General features: G+C 36.2%; 1 protein-coding gene across 6 annotated transcripts in view; it reads right to left on the bottom strand.

The window, feature by feature from the left end:
- Window positions 1-15,239, bottom strand: part of BCO2 (beta-carotene oxygenase 2) — a 47,280-nt gene that overhangs the window by 12,648 nt on the left and 19,393 nt on the right. For all 6 annotated transcript variants that reach the window (XM_073903747.1, XM_073903749.1, XM_073903748.1 and 3 more), the window contains 6 exons: window positions 12,861-13,072; window positions 12,547-12,662; window positions 11,685-11,787; window positions 6,515-6,643; window positions 5,333-5,493; window positions 4,230-4,397 (listed from right to left, as the gene is read on the bottom strand). In XM_073903747.1, coding sequence (XP_073759848.1) covers window positions 4,230-4,397; window positions 5,333-5,493; window positions 6,515-6,643; window positions 11,685-11,787; window positions 12,547-12,662; window positions 12,861-13,072 — 889 coding nt within the window. The remainder of the gene's footprint in view (window positions 1-4,229; window positions 4,398-5,332; window positions 5,494-6,514; window positions 6,644-11,684; window positions 11,788-12,546; window positions 12,663-12,860; window positions 13,073-15,239) is intronic.

Raw genomic sequence — 15,239 nt, 5'->3', positions numbered from 1 at the left:
TCTGTATCTCTGTGTCTTGAATGAATAAATAAAATCTTAAAAAAAAATTAAAAATAAATAAAAATTATAAAAATTAAAAAAAAAAAACCTACTGGGGCACCTAGGGGGCTCAGTCAGTTAAGTGTCTGCCTTCAGCTCGGGTCATGATCCCGGTGTCCTGGGATTGAGTCCAGCATGGGGCTCATTGCTCAACGGGGAGCCTGCTTCTCCCTCTGCCTGCCGCTCTCCCTGCTTGTGTGCACTCTCGTTCTCTCTCTCTCTCTCTCTAATAAATAAAATCTTTAAAGAAAAATCTATCAATAACTTATGTCCACACAAAACCTGCCCACAAATGTTTACAGTAGTTTTATTTATATTTACCAAAAACTGAAAGCAACCAAGATATCCTCCAATAAATGAAAGGATAAACAAACTGTGGTACATATATACAATAGAATATTATTCAGTGATGAAAAAAATGAGCTATCAAGCCACCAAAAGACATGGAGAAACCTTAAACGCATATTACTAAGTGAAAAAAGCCAGTCTGAGGTGCGCCTGGGTGGCTCAGTTGACTAAGCCTCTGTCTTTGGCTCAGGCAATGATCTCAGTGTCCTGGGATCAAGCCCCTCATCAGGCTCCCTGCTCATCAGCGAGTCTGCTTCTCTCTTTCCCTCTGCCCCTCTCCCCGCTCGTTCTCTCTCTCTCAAATAATGTTTAAAAAAGGGGGGGGCCAGTCTGAAAAAGCTACATAGTCTAGGAGTCCAATTATATGACATCTTGGAAAAGGAAAAACTATTATTGACAGTAAAAAGATTACTAGTTGCCAGGTGTTGAGGGAGGTGGGGAGGGAAGAATAGGTGGAACACGGTATTTTTAGGGCAGGGAAACTATTCTTTATGGTACTATATATAATGATGGATACATGACCTTAGGCATTTGTCAAAACCCACTGAATTGTACAACACAAAGAGTGAAACCTAATGTAAATCATGGACTTTAGTTAGTAATAATATATAAATATTGGTTCATCAACTGTACAAATATACCATACCAAAGCAAGATAATAATAATAGGGAAACCTGGGGAGATAAGGAGGAGGGGAATATACATGGGAGTTCTCTGTATGTTCTGCTTGATTTTTCTTTCAACTTAAAACTTCTCTAAAAAACAAAGTCTACTAGTTTGTTTGTTTAAATCTATAACAAACAGCATACTTAATAGTAACATGTTGAAAACTTTTCCTCTCAGATTAGGTACCAGATAAGGATGTCAACCATCACTACTTACTCTACACTGTACTGGAGATCCAGTGAAGTAAGGCAAGAAAAAGAAAACCAATAACTAGTTTGGAAAGGAAGAAAAGAAAACCATCATTACTTGCATAAGATATGATTGTAGATGTACAAAATCTAAGGAATCTATAAATTTTTAGAATTACTGAATTACTGTATTCATTACTGAATACAAGATCAATAAATAAAAATCAATCATATTGCCATACAGCAGTATTAACATAAATGAAAGAGAAAGTAAATAACATTTAAATTAATATAAAATAATATCAAGGGGCACCTGGGTAGCTCAGTCATTCAAGCTTCTGCCTTCAGCTAAGGTCATGATCTCGGGGTCCTGGGATCAAGCACTATGTCGGGCTCCTTGCTCAGTGGGGAGTCTGCTTCTCCTTCTCCCTCTCCCACTGTCTCTGCCCCCACTCATGCTCTCTCTCTCTCAAATAAATCTTTTAAAAAAATAATAAAATAATATCAAATACCTGGGGCACCTGAGTGGCTGAGTCAGTTAAGTGTCCAATTCTTGATCTCAGCTCAGGTCATGATCTCAGGTCATGAGATCAAGCCCCATCTTGGGCCCTGCACTGAGCATGGAGCCTGCTAAGATTCTCTCTCTCCCTCTCCTTTGTCCCTCCCCCAACCCATGCTCTCTCTCTCTCTCTCTCTCAAAAAAAAAAAAAAATATATATATATGTATATGTATATATATATTCTTACATATATATAACTTACCTAGAAGTAAATCTAATAATTTAATAATCTTTTTTATAATCCAAAAGGTGTATAAAATGTATACCCAGACAGCTATAAAACACTTTAAAGAAATGATAAATGGAAAGATATATTGTGTTCATGTACTGGAAGAATCAACATCATGTAAAGATGTTAATCTTCCCTCAAATTAATATGTAGATTCAGTGCAAATGCAATTAAAATCTAACAGGTTTTTTGTTTTTATTTTTGTGTGTGTGTAGAAACTTACAAGCTGATTCTAAAATTTATTCCAAAATGTAGAGGGCCAGGGAATGGCCATCACACTTATTATAGAAGAAAAAATTAGGAGGACCTGATCTGCCAAACATCAAGATTTTTTATACAGTGACAGTAATCAGAACAATGGGATACTGGCACAAGAATACATAAGGAGACCAATGGAACAGAATATAGAGTCCAGAAACAGAACAATACATATATGGGTACTTAATTTTCAGAATTAAAAATTCTTCTAGAGGTAATATGGGACAATATTTTCATGACCTTATGATGGGAAGATGTCTGAAACAGGATGTACAATGTATTACTCATAAAGAAAAAAACTGATATATTGGAACATGCTTATTCATCAAAAGCACCACTAAGATAATTTGATAAAGGTATCTACAAAAATACTTATAGCAATTTCATACTTAATGGTGGATTATTAAACATTTTCTAAATGAGATGGGGAAAATTATTACTGCTATCATCACTTCTTTTCAATTTGAGGTCCTAACTAGTATAATAAGGCAAGAAAAAGAAATAAAAGGTATATAAGTACTGGAAAGAAATGAAAATTGTCACTATTTCAGATAACATGATTATATACATAGAAAATTGAAAATAACCTACAGTTCAAGTATTTAAACCCTAATAAGTGAATTTAGCAAGGTCTCTAAATATGACATAAATATACAAAATCACTTGCATTTCTATATACCAGCAAAAACAGAAAATGAAAGTTTAAAAGATACAATTTACAATAGTTTCAAAACACATTTAATGCCTAGGGATAAGTTTAACAAAAGCTATGTAATATCCTGACACTGAAAACTATAGACATTACTGAGGGAAACTTCAAAAGACTCAAATGAATGGAATGATATTCCATGTTCATGGATTGAAGACTTAATATTTCTTACTGTAGTAAAGATATCAGTTATCTCCAAATTGATCTATAGTTGCAACATGATCTCAATCAGGTTTTTTTTTAATTTGTAAAACTGACAAGTTGATTCTAAAATTTATGGAAATGCAGAAAGGCCAAGAGAAACCCAAGCAATTTTTTTAAAAGATTTATTTATTCATTTTAGAGAGAGAGAGAGTGCATGCAAGTGGCGCTAGGGACAGAAGGAGAGAATCTTCAAGCGGGCTCTCATGGAGCCTGATGAAGGGCTAGATCCAACAACCCATGAGATCATGACTCCAGCCGAAACCAAGAGTCAGATGCTTAATGGAATGAGCCACCCAGGTGCCCCAAACCCAGGCAATCTTAAAAAAGAAGAGGGCTAATGGACTTATCCTGCAGATATCAAGACCTATCATACAAATATAGGTCAGCTTTGTAAGTATAAGTAACTTTAAAATTAACGTTTTAAAAAGATTTAAAAATAAAACTACAAGGGCACCTGGGTGACTCAGTTAAGCAACCAACTCTTGATCTCAGCGCAGGTCTTGATCTCAGGGTCATGAGTTCAAGCCCCGCGTTAGCTCCACACTGGGCATGGAGCCTACTTTTTAAAAAACTTTTTAAAAAAAAATAAATATAAACAAAACTACAGCTCAAAACAATTTATATTACATAATACAAAGGAAAAATTTTACCTTGGATTCAGTATCAGGAAAATGATATGAACTGGAACACTTCCTTTTATTAGAGAATTCCAGCTAGATGAACTGGAACACTTTCTTTTATTAGAGAATTAAGATATTATAGTCCATTTTGCTATCCTTTTCAGGAAACTTAAGAATGTGTAATAAAGAACTAATCACAAGTGCTCCAAAACACATCTCTTGGTTTTCTTTAATATGCTTTTTATTTATTAGGTATTAAGTAAGTACTTCAAATTATTTTTAAGTATTAAAATAAGTAAATGACAAAGCTGGGACTTCAAAACCATTCTCCTTCCTTATCTGCCAAAGAAGCAAGAGAAACAGCTAATTCCAAAGCCAATCAGAACCTGACAAATTAGAGATGTTTACCTGATCAAGCCCTTCCCCAGCTTTCCTGAGATTCTGTAGCTGGTAAACTTCCAGGCTTCTTCCATCATCTTGACAGCACAAATCAATTACAACACAGCCCTGGTCTTCAAAGGCATTGATTTGATGAAAAGTAACAAAAGGTTTACTGTAGTACATTCCTGGAAGAAGCTGCAGGGGAAAATACAAACAATGAAAGAGAGATATTTTGTTTTTTCATTTTTTTTTCTTTAGGGGACAGACCCACAAAGTTTAAATTAAAAAGATTCCCTCCCTTTAAATGACAGGCCTAGTAAGTGTAAAAAGTAGAATTTGGAATGTAGAAGCAAACACTTTGATTTAAGCATCCTTCTTTAAGCCGTCACATACCATATTAAATAATGAATTCTGGAGCTATCTAATGAATGATTATAACGAACTTAAAAGTCCTGATGAAATATGGCCCAATGTTTTGAGGGATAAATAAATCCTGGATTCTATCTTACATGATTAAATAGAAAATACTGCTATTAAGTAGCTTATGATGAACTCTTTGAAAATGTACTCATTACCAAATATAGGATTTTTCTGGTAATGAAATTAGGGGAGAGTAGATTTAGGATATTGTCTCTTTAAAGAGACTAAGAGAAGACAAATATAATAGTACTACTAATCAGGAGTATAGAAAGATATTTAACTAACACATGCACCTTGGACTTTGGTAGGATTATCATATTTACCTATCAAGAAGTCACAGGAGCAAGCAATTAAAGTAAGTGCAAAAGTTCCAAGACCTCTGCATGAACAACATTCTCTTTAGCAAATATCATGATATGGAAAAATCCATGCTTAGATGCTAAGAAGATTTCCTAGATGCCATTTTAGTTAAGTCAGATAATTAAAAGTGTAAAACCAACAATTTTCTAATATGCAAAATCCACTGTATTAACTAATAAGTGAGCTAGCCCTACCCACGGAAGAAGGTAATATCCTTGATTAAGAGAGCACTTGTCTTACTGAACTATAATCTTATGCAAGCAATGCCCAGGGAAAGTAAAAATCAACTACAGGAAAATGTGTCTTTGTGTCCAATCATTTTCATGATGAATATACTCAAAATACTCCACCTGCCCAGTGTGCTTATCGACCACATGAAACCGTGTATTATACTGGGGTTCCCAGCTTATTCCACTTGAAAAGGCCTTTCCTCGAATTCTAGAAGTGACAATTTTCCACAAATTCATCTTTAGAGGCTGTTCAATGAAGATTATATAGTTCCTCGTCATTCCTAAAAGGTTCCAGCAAATAATAAAATGTTATTCGGCAAATTACAGTTGTCTGAAATGTGACAGTTACAGGGACTTACCTGAATGCCTGGACATAGTACTGCTGACCTAAGCAAAAGCCAGCCAGAAATAATTCTTCACTATTTCCCAGCTTTGTTTTACATATTTCCTATTCCTACATAAAAAAGGAAACTGCTTAGAATAGCTTGGGTTGAATGCCCTCAGCTTGCTTTTTATCTTTCTTATTTTTCTTTTCAAATTGTTTGTTTTAGGAACAAAGTAAAGAAGCATAATATTAAAGTGTCATTTGTGATCGAGATGTTTATTCTGTAATCCATTTGCTATTTATACTGAAGGTAAGGATTCAGGAGTAGATTGGCCATAACAGTTCAGAACGTAGAAAATAAATTCTGAGAAAGAGCTGAAGCAATCAAACAGAATATAAATTTCCCCCAGGAAATATAGTCAAGATCTTTTCATGTATGATCATTACCTGTGGCTTAAAGTTACCTAAAATTTTGAATTCTGTCAGTTTTTTTATGGTCAAATGATTTTTTTTTATTAAGACTTTATTTTTTTTAGAGCAGTTTCAGTTTTGTAACAAAATTAAAGGGAAGGTACAGAGACTTGTCATACATCCTCTGTCCCCACATACGCATAGCCTCCCTTTTATCCACACCTCCCACTAGAGTGGTTGGTACATTTGCTATACCTGATGAACTTCCACAGACACATCAGAAGCACTCAAAGTCCATAAGTGACCTTATGGTTCACTTTTGATGTTGTCAATTTTTAAGTAATTGCTAGTACTGAAATAAATACGTCTTTTTAAGCAGTCATTTGGCCAGGGTAAGAAGTATGTGACTGAATAGAAGAAACTTAACTGGCATTAAAATGCAACCTTGGTCTCATTATCAGCATCCTTTGATAAGCTTATCAACATAGTATTTGCCCAAACTAGTTCCTCTGCTACAGTGACATTAAGGCAGATGCCATTGCAATTTACTTTACGTCTGGGCTTACCAAAGCTATGATAGTAAGAAGGTTTCATCCTCTCTGCAGAGGCAATAGAACATATCACCTGGGCTCCGTGGATTGTCTCCCCAAGATCCACATTCTCTGGAGGAACCCGAATAATATTATAGCAAGAACCTGGAAAACAAAGTCCTGTCTTATTTTACACACATTCTAGAATAAAAGATAACCCTCACACTCATGGACTACATAAAAGCAGTTAAGAGATTTATACAATATATGCCTGACATCCATATTTCATAAAGGGTTATTTCAAACAAAAACTTGGATAAAAAAAAAATATTAACTGGGACGCCTGGGTGGCTCGGTCGTTAAGCGTCTGCCTTCGGCTCAGGTCATGATCCCAGGGTCCTGGGATTGAGCCCCACATCGGGCTCCCTGCTCCGCGGGAAGCCTGCTTCTCCCTCTCCCACTCCCCCTGCTTGTGTTCCCTCTCTCGCTGTGTCTCTCTCTGTCAAATAAATAAATAAAATCTAAAAAAAAAAAAAGTTAACTTTATGAAAGTCATATTAGGTAAGATTTTAAAGCAATACACACAAAGTAATCAACCAACAGTTTATTGCATTTTTTTCATGATTAATAGCTAAGTTTATTGCATTTTAATGCTCCCAAAAGTTTACCCTCTCACTTCCTGAAGATGAACTCATTCTCTATAGGAAGAGGTTAGGTACCAGCCAGGATCATCTTCAAATTCCATTTGTCCCTCTCCCGACTCCACAGTCCCTACAACTACAGTCTCTATTTGCCCCCACACCCACTTCTCTCCAGTCCTCTGGATCCCTGGGGTCTCTCTGAGTCCTATCTCATCCTTTCTCATCAATGCATTCATGCAATCACCCTCATTCATGTAATCATTCATCTTACTGCTTCGTCAAGAATCAGCTCAGGTAACCACTCCTCAAGTAGCAACCCCTGACTCTTCCCCACCCCAAATGTATTTGGTGCCCCTCCTCTATGCCCTGATTATATCCCATACAGTCACAGCACTTGTCTTACTGAACTATAATTTTGTGCTTGTTTATCTGCTTCCCAGTATACTGGTGAGTTCTTCAAGGGCAGGAATTGTGTCTGATTCATCTTTGCATCCTCAGTACCAAGCAAGGACTTAGAATTCAATAAGCACAGTAGAGATAGCTATTGACAGATTAATTAACAACATATGTTTTTTATTTTTTTTATTTATTTTGTTAAGATTTTATTTATTTGAGAGAGAGAGAATGAGAGATAGAGAGCATGAGAGGGAAGAGGGTCAGAGGGAGAAGCAGACTCCCCGCCGAGCAGGGAGCCCGATGCGGGACTCGATCCCGGGACTCCAGGATCATGACCTGAGCCGAAGGCAGTCACTTAACCAACCAAGCCACCCAGGCGCCCAACAACATATGTTTTTTAAATTATTCAGTGAATAAACATATACTGAGGTCATCTCAAATTATATTTCTCATATTAAAATTGCCAATGCTGGTCCAGTAACTTGCAGAATTTTGCAATCACTGAGCTTCTTTTGGAACAAGATAACCATACAGTTCTCCATTCATTTGTTCAGCAATTACTTATTGAGTGCCAACTATATTCCAGGCACTCTTCTGAGCGTCCTAAGTATATCTTCCAGACACTTGTATACAGCAGTGTGCAAATATACAAGAGGCTCTTCTTTGATAAAGCTCAAATAAAGCATTCATAGGTAAAAATATAAAGCATGAGATGATGAAAAGATCTACAAAGAAAAATAAAACAGGGAACGAGGATCAAGAGTAAGTGTATATAGATGGAGGCCACTGTTTGCAATTTTCAAGATGGTGATCGGAGAGGGCTTCACTAAGAAGGTGACATTTGAGTAAAGACCTGAAGGAGGTGTGGAAGAGAGCCTTGAGGACACCTGAGAGAATCACATTCCAGGCAGAGAGAAGAGTAAATGATTCTCAGCCAAGAGTAAGTCTGGAGTGTTCAAATAACAGCAAGGAGGCCACTGTGGCCCTGTTATAGTAAACAAGGAGACGAGTATAAGGAGACGAGGTAGGTGGGCTAAAACGATAACTGGCTGATAGGCTGAGCATGAGCTGACGTGGGACAGAAGCACGGAGATCCATCAAGAAGCTATTACAATAATTCACGCGAGAGAGGATGGTGGGCTCAAACCAGAGTGCTGGCAGGGGAGGTCATATGAAGTGGTTGATTTTTTATTTATTCTGAAGGCACTTGCTGCAATTGCTTTTTGACCAATTGGATACGGATGTGAGAAAGACAGGTGGGAAGGATGATTCCAAAATTATCATCCTGAGGAACGTGAAAGATGAAGGGTCAACTGAGATGGGGAATATTTTAAGCAGAAAAAATCTAGGGGAAAGTTTCAGGAGTTTGGTTTTCAGATAAATTAATTTTGTACTGCCTATTAGACATCCTCGTAAAAACATTGAGTAAGCAACTGGTTATAAAATACTGGAGAGGTCTGAGTTGGGGATATACATGTGTTCTAAGCACCCATGATATATAAACAGTGATGAGTTATAAAAGTGATAAAAGACAAGTTCTACAGTTCAAGAGTATCATATAACCATCTAACTGATTACATATATTTAATTAGTACTAAAAACTACCTGGATTGATTAATGTTTAGAGGATTTTTGTTCATTTTTAAAAGTCTTTTAAAAAATATATGGAAAGGCTAAAACAATTAAAAGCTTTTTACTTCTTAAAGATAGAAATTACTGGTGAGCGCTTTATTAGGGGAATCACTAAATTTTCCCACAACCTAGGTAGTAAGTTCCCTGCAAGGACATGTACATTCAAGTTCCAGTTCAAAAACTCCTCACTGGACTAAATCATCACGTAAAAAGGAGGAGGAGGAGAGGGAGGAGGAAAGAAAATTCAGTTTTAGTTGAGGTCAGGAGGAGATAAAGAGAAGAACTGCCCATCTCAGTAGCTGGATTATGTGACAAGACTCACTTCACTAAATTTAACCACTCTTAGTTAATGAACTGTCCTAATCACAAGTTGTGAAGCCTGAGCGAGGCAGACATATACCCAGGAAACACCCAGCAGAGGAAAGCCCAAAAGAATGACCTTCCCAATACTGTGAGTCTAACTCTGGGAGACTCTTCATGATTTTGTATAATAGCAAATTGAGGCAAAGTACCAAGACAGCCTTTGATGACTGGGGGCAGGATTTCTCAAAGATCCAGGAGTCACTTGCATCAAAATCACCTGGGGACCTTGCTCAAATGCGCCAACATAAAGGGTAAGGGGGTGGTTAAAATGCAGATTCCTGGCCCCTTTTCAGGTCTACTGAACCAAAATCTCTGAAGATAAAGCCCAGTAATCTATATTGCTAGAAGTGTTCAGAACATTCTTAGGCACACTAAAGGCTGAGAACCTCTGATCTTATGACTATTTATTTTAGAATATATAATTCAGAATGGTTAAACAGTTTTTATCATATTATGAACTAGTTACAAGGTTATCTACTTGATTGATAGACTCAATTTATTAAGAAATTTATTTTTTGTCAACCATATTTTAATTAACAAGAAAATAGTTCTACATAGGAGAATTCTATGCAGCTTGGTTCTGTAAAATGCTTCTTGACATAAGAAATAATTAATTACAATATTTTAATATGTTGCTAAGGGAAGAAAAAACAGACCAAAAAAGCATATAGAGTAGACATCATTTTTAAAAAATGTATCTTTTTTTAATGATTAGAAAAGATGGACAAAAACCTGCTGACTCAGTTTACCCATTTGCTGAAAGATTTTACCTAAAAGGGTGTTTGCTGTGTTCTATAACAGCTTTGAAGGATACACCCCCACCCTAGATCAGGTAATAAGAGGAGAGAGACCTGGGTGATGAAGTTTCAGAGTACCCCATTTCTACATGAGCCAGTAAAAACCAAACCTGCAGTATTCATTTTCATATACATCACATGTATAAATATGGAGAGGTAGAGACCAACAACCTGCAAGCCAATTACTCACTCTCCAAAAGTATACATTAACCTACACAAAAGTTAAACTCTACAGAGGTTTCACAGGTTATAGATGATAGATTGACAGCAAAGATAGATAGAAATATCTAATAGCTACCCATCTCTCTTTTTTTTAAGTTTATTTATTTATTTGAGAGAGAGAGTTAGAGAGAGCATGAGAGGGGAGAGGGTCAGAGGGAGAAGCAGACTCCCTGCTGAGCAGGGAGCCCGATGTGGGACTCGAAACTGGGACTCCACGACCTGAGCCAAAGGCAGCCGCTCAACCAACTGAGCCACCCAGGCACCTGACCCATTTCTTTTCAAACAGAGAGACATGTACTCAGGTTATAGGAACATGAATTTCCACACTCTGAGAGTCTTCTGTACTCAGCAATGAATAATTTCTAAGATGGTCTATCAGAGTGACTTTGGATGTGATTCGGGCTCAAGACCGGTCTTACACACTTAGAAGCTTGCCTAAGCAAGTATCCTAAACCTTCTCAAGGTTCACTGCCATTGTCTGTAAAATGGGGCAATTATAGTATCTTTCTCAGAGAGTTGTTATTAAGGATTAAATGAGAAAATATATGGAAAAATGCTTAACACCAGCATATACTAGACACTCGCACTCGATAAATGTTAGCTATCATTATTAACTATTAGAACTTTCTGGGGCAGATAGGCAGTTGGAAAAGTATGTGGGTGACCGAGAAAGAGACATGATATAAACAGCTATAAATACAACCAAACTATAACCTTAACTTACCTCACTGTGTGTTATTCCCATGATAAAAATAAATTCCTTCCCATGTGATAAACAATGTACCTTCCCAATATTTCTTTGCTGCAGCATTCTACATTTTTTGTACTTACAATATGATACTTTTAAGAAATTCAAGTTTGAGAAATACATATTGAAAATCCCTACAATGCCTGTGAGCCAAAAAGCACAACAGAACATAAAAATGTAAGTCATGCTGAAAAGGTCAAACAGCAAATCAGTTGCTAAGTGTATGTGCAAAAGGACCACAGAACACAGGAAATTATATACTTTAAGCTCAGTTATACCACTTTGGAGATTTCTTTCTGAACATTTCAAACAAAGTTCCTGTAGGCTTACAACCTTAACCATTATGAAACCCTGGGAAGATAGTTACCTCCTAATTATTTTTAAAAAGTTCCCCATCCCAACTTTACCATGTAGCCCATAGGAGTTCCCCATGTTGTATGCTGTTCCATCTGGGTCATAATGAGGATGTGCAGTTGCTCCATTCACAGCAATAAATTTGCTCCAGTCTACCTGCAAATTTAAGACAATCAGGGACTTTTAAATGTTACACAGGCAGATCTCTACTTAGACGCAGAGACAGTAGGAATGTGTCAAATATTTTAAAAATAGAATAGGAAATATATAGTATAAGCCCAATCTTACTTCTGAGAAATCAAAATTATTTTTCCTACTAAAGAAACTGAAACTAAATAATAAACAAAAACTCCACCACCAGCAACAACAAATGGACAGAAACGATTACCCAATAAGGATTTTTTCCCCAAGATCACAGGAAAGTACTACAAATAAGAGTTAAAATTAAAATTCTGGTCCAAAATTTTATTTATTTTTAATTAATGTGTTAAGTGAAAGCAGTATGGGTCTAGACAATCTCTAGTCCAATTCTACCTGTAGCTAGGAAGAACATGAAATGACCAAAGTAAATCTATACTATTCTATTTCTCCTTTACCATAGCCTTCAGATATTAGGACTAAGGAAAAAGAAGTCTAGAATTGTCTCTCTTTTTTTAAGATTTTATTTATTTTGGGGGAGGCAGAGGGAGAGAGAGAATCCTGAAGCAGACTCCCCGCTGAGCACTAAGATGGTTGCAGGGCTTGATCCCAGAACAAGATCAGGACCTGAGTCAAAATCAGGAGTCAGCCACTCAACTTCCTGAGACACCCAGGCGCCCCTCCAATTTCTTCTTCAGATATCTACTACTCTAAAAAGGATGTTGAAAGGAAAGACATTTTGGGTCCATTTTATTCATTTTTCAGCCTATATTTTACCTTTTCTGTTTTTTCCAGAGTTTTAATGTCCACTTTATTCATAAAGTTGGTCTCGGTGCTAACATAGTAGTCACCCTTGTACCGCACATAGTTGACATTGGTATTGTCAGTTATTGCTGAAACCAAACCCCAGAGTTAAACACCACAATGTACTGCAGCACACAATCAGAGCAACAAAACAGCTTAAACATCCTCTCATACCAAAAAAACAAAAAATCTATTTCAAAATATATATTTATATAGATTCACACATATCATAATTAAAGAATCATCACTATCACCCAGAAATTCTGGATACAGTAAAGGCTGCTTACCAGGCAGCTCAAACTTTGACATGAAACGTTCAAAAACATTCTTGCATGGATCAGGGAGAGCCAGCGTGCCAAATTCTGAAATGACAATTCGGTCATGAACACTATTGGCCTTATATGTATCACTCTGCAGGAACTTGCTTCTATAGGTCACCGTGCCCTTCTCTATCCTGAACTGGTGAAGCAAAGCCATTCCATCAAACCAGTGATTGTACCTTCAAACAGGAGCAAAAAGAGAAAAACAAATATCAGTAAGAAAAATACGGGGTAAAAACAAGAGCCTTCAAATATAGAGATAAGGAATCGGAATGGGTTCCCAGCACAACTTGATTATTCAGAAAAGTTGAAATTAAGGGATGATACCTTTTGAGTATATCCTGGAGTACAACAGAAAAGAGTGACCTACATTCTCCTGACCGCTACCCCATCAAAAAACTCACACTTAGAAGGCTAAAAAAAACCTCCAAATTGGTGAGTCCTAAGATAATTCTGATTTTTACCCTATAGCCAAGAGAATAGCATACAAGGATATGGAATATTTGACATTTTCTCAATTAAAATGGGTTCCTAAGCTTTTAGAAAAAGTTACCTTCACATCTTATATTTTCCCTTTACTTTAAAATTTTTCAATTTATCAGAATTATGCTAAAGTAAACAAATAAGATAACTGTACTTACTGGATAATCATTTTTATACATATGATTACAGTAGAAATGATCTATTTAAATGATGGAACATTAAAAAACTATAAAGAAAAGTTGGTGGCTTTGCTTTTTAAAGGGCTTCACATCATACAGTCTTTTTATTCATGTGCTTGATAGACTGAATGTTTAATGTCTTCAGCACGGATTAGCAAGGCTAACACCATTGCCTTACAGCAGTGGTTCTGAAAGCAGGGAATCAAAGAGGTATTCATACACCTGTGTTTATAGCAGCATTATTTACAATAACCAAAAAATAAGCCAACCAGTGTCCATTAAAAAGGAAGGAAATTCTGTCACATGATACAACACAGAAGAATTTTGAGGACATAGTTATAAATGAAATAATCCAGTCTCTCTCTCACACACACAAGGTATAGTTTCAGTTTTGTAGGAGGAAAAAGTTCTGAAGATCTGTTTCACAATGTGATAAACTTAACACTAACTTTTACCCCTAAAAATGGCTAAGATGGTAAATTTTATGTTATGGGTTTTTTTTAAAAGATTTTATTATTTATTTATTTATTTATTTGAGAAAGAGAGAGAGACAGCATGAGTGGGGTGAGGGGCAGAGGGAGAAGCAGCACCAGACTGTGCTGAGCACGGAGCCCAAAACAAGGCTTGGTACCAGAACCCTAAAATCATGACCTGAGTCAAAGTCAGATGCTTAACAGACTAAGCCACCCAGGCACTCCTATATTGTTTTTTTTACCACAATAAAAAAAATGCAGGAAATAAAGTAAAAAAAAAAAAAAAAAAAAAAAAAGACTCTCTTTACCAAGTGATTTGAGATGCCATCTTTATTATTAACTTAATTTCCAATCGTTCTTGGGTTTATTTCTTGGCTTTCTATTCTATATCACTTATCTATTCATTCATGCACTGATATCACAATGTGTTAATTATTGACACTTTATAGTATTTTTTTAAGATTTAAGTTCTATTTATTTGAGAGAGAAGCATGAACAGGAGGGGCAGAGGGAGAGGTAGAGAGAGAATCTCAGCCTCTGCACTGAGTACAGAGCCCAATGCGGGCCTCAATCTCATAACCCTGAGATCATGACCTGAGCCGAAACCAAGAGTCAGATGCTTAACTAACTGTGCCAACCCAGGCACCCTATAGTATCTTTTAATGTCTAGAAGGGCTAGTCCCTTCACTGAAAAACCTTTAGTGTTTTCTTGTCTATTCTTGCATATTTATTTTTCCACATAAACTTTATATTGATTTGCCTAACTTCTTTTAAAAACTTGTTAGAATTTTTATTAAGATTGCGTCAAATTTTAAAATTAACCTAAGGAGTACAGACATCTTTATGTTGTTGAAATATCTTATTCAAGAACACATGATGTTTTTTCATTTGTTTAATTGTGTCTTTCAGGAGTGTTGTAAAGTTTGCACATTTCTTGTTAAGTTCCTAAATATTTAATCTCCTTTGTTGCTACTGTAAAGGTTTTTTCCTATTATGTTCCCTAACTGGTTATTGTTTGTGTCTTTGAAGGTTATTGATTTTGGTAGGTTAATTTTACATCTAGTTACCTTATCTTTTATTGTTTGAGTTAGTCTTGTCATTGATTTTTCTGGTTTTCCAGATTTACTAAAATATCATCCACAGAGATAGTTGTACTCTACTAATCCTTGTGCCTCTAATCAATTTCTTTAGTCTAACTGTATTGGTTACAT

Source organism: Callorhinus ursinus, unplaced genomic scaffold, assembly GCF_003265705.2.
Source record: "Callorhinus ursinus isolate GAN/ISIS: 27379988/994484 unplaced genomic scaffold, GSC_fseal_2.0 scaffold19, whole genome shotgun sequence".
NCBI lineage: Eukaryota > Metazoa > Chordata > Mammalia > Carnivora > Otariidae > Callorhinus > Callorhinus ursinus.
This window is presented reverse-complemented; position numbering and strand designations above follow the sequence as displayed.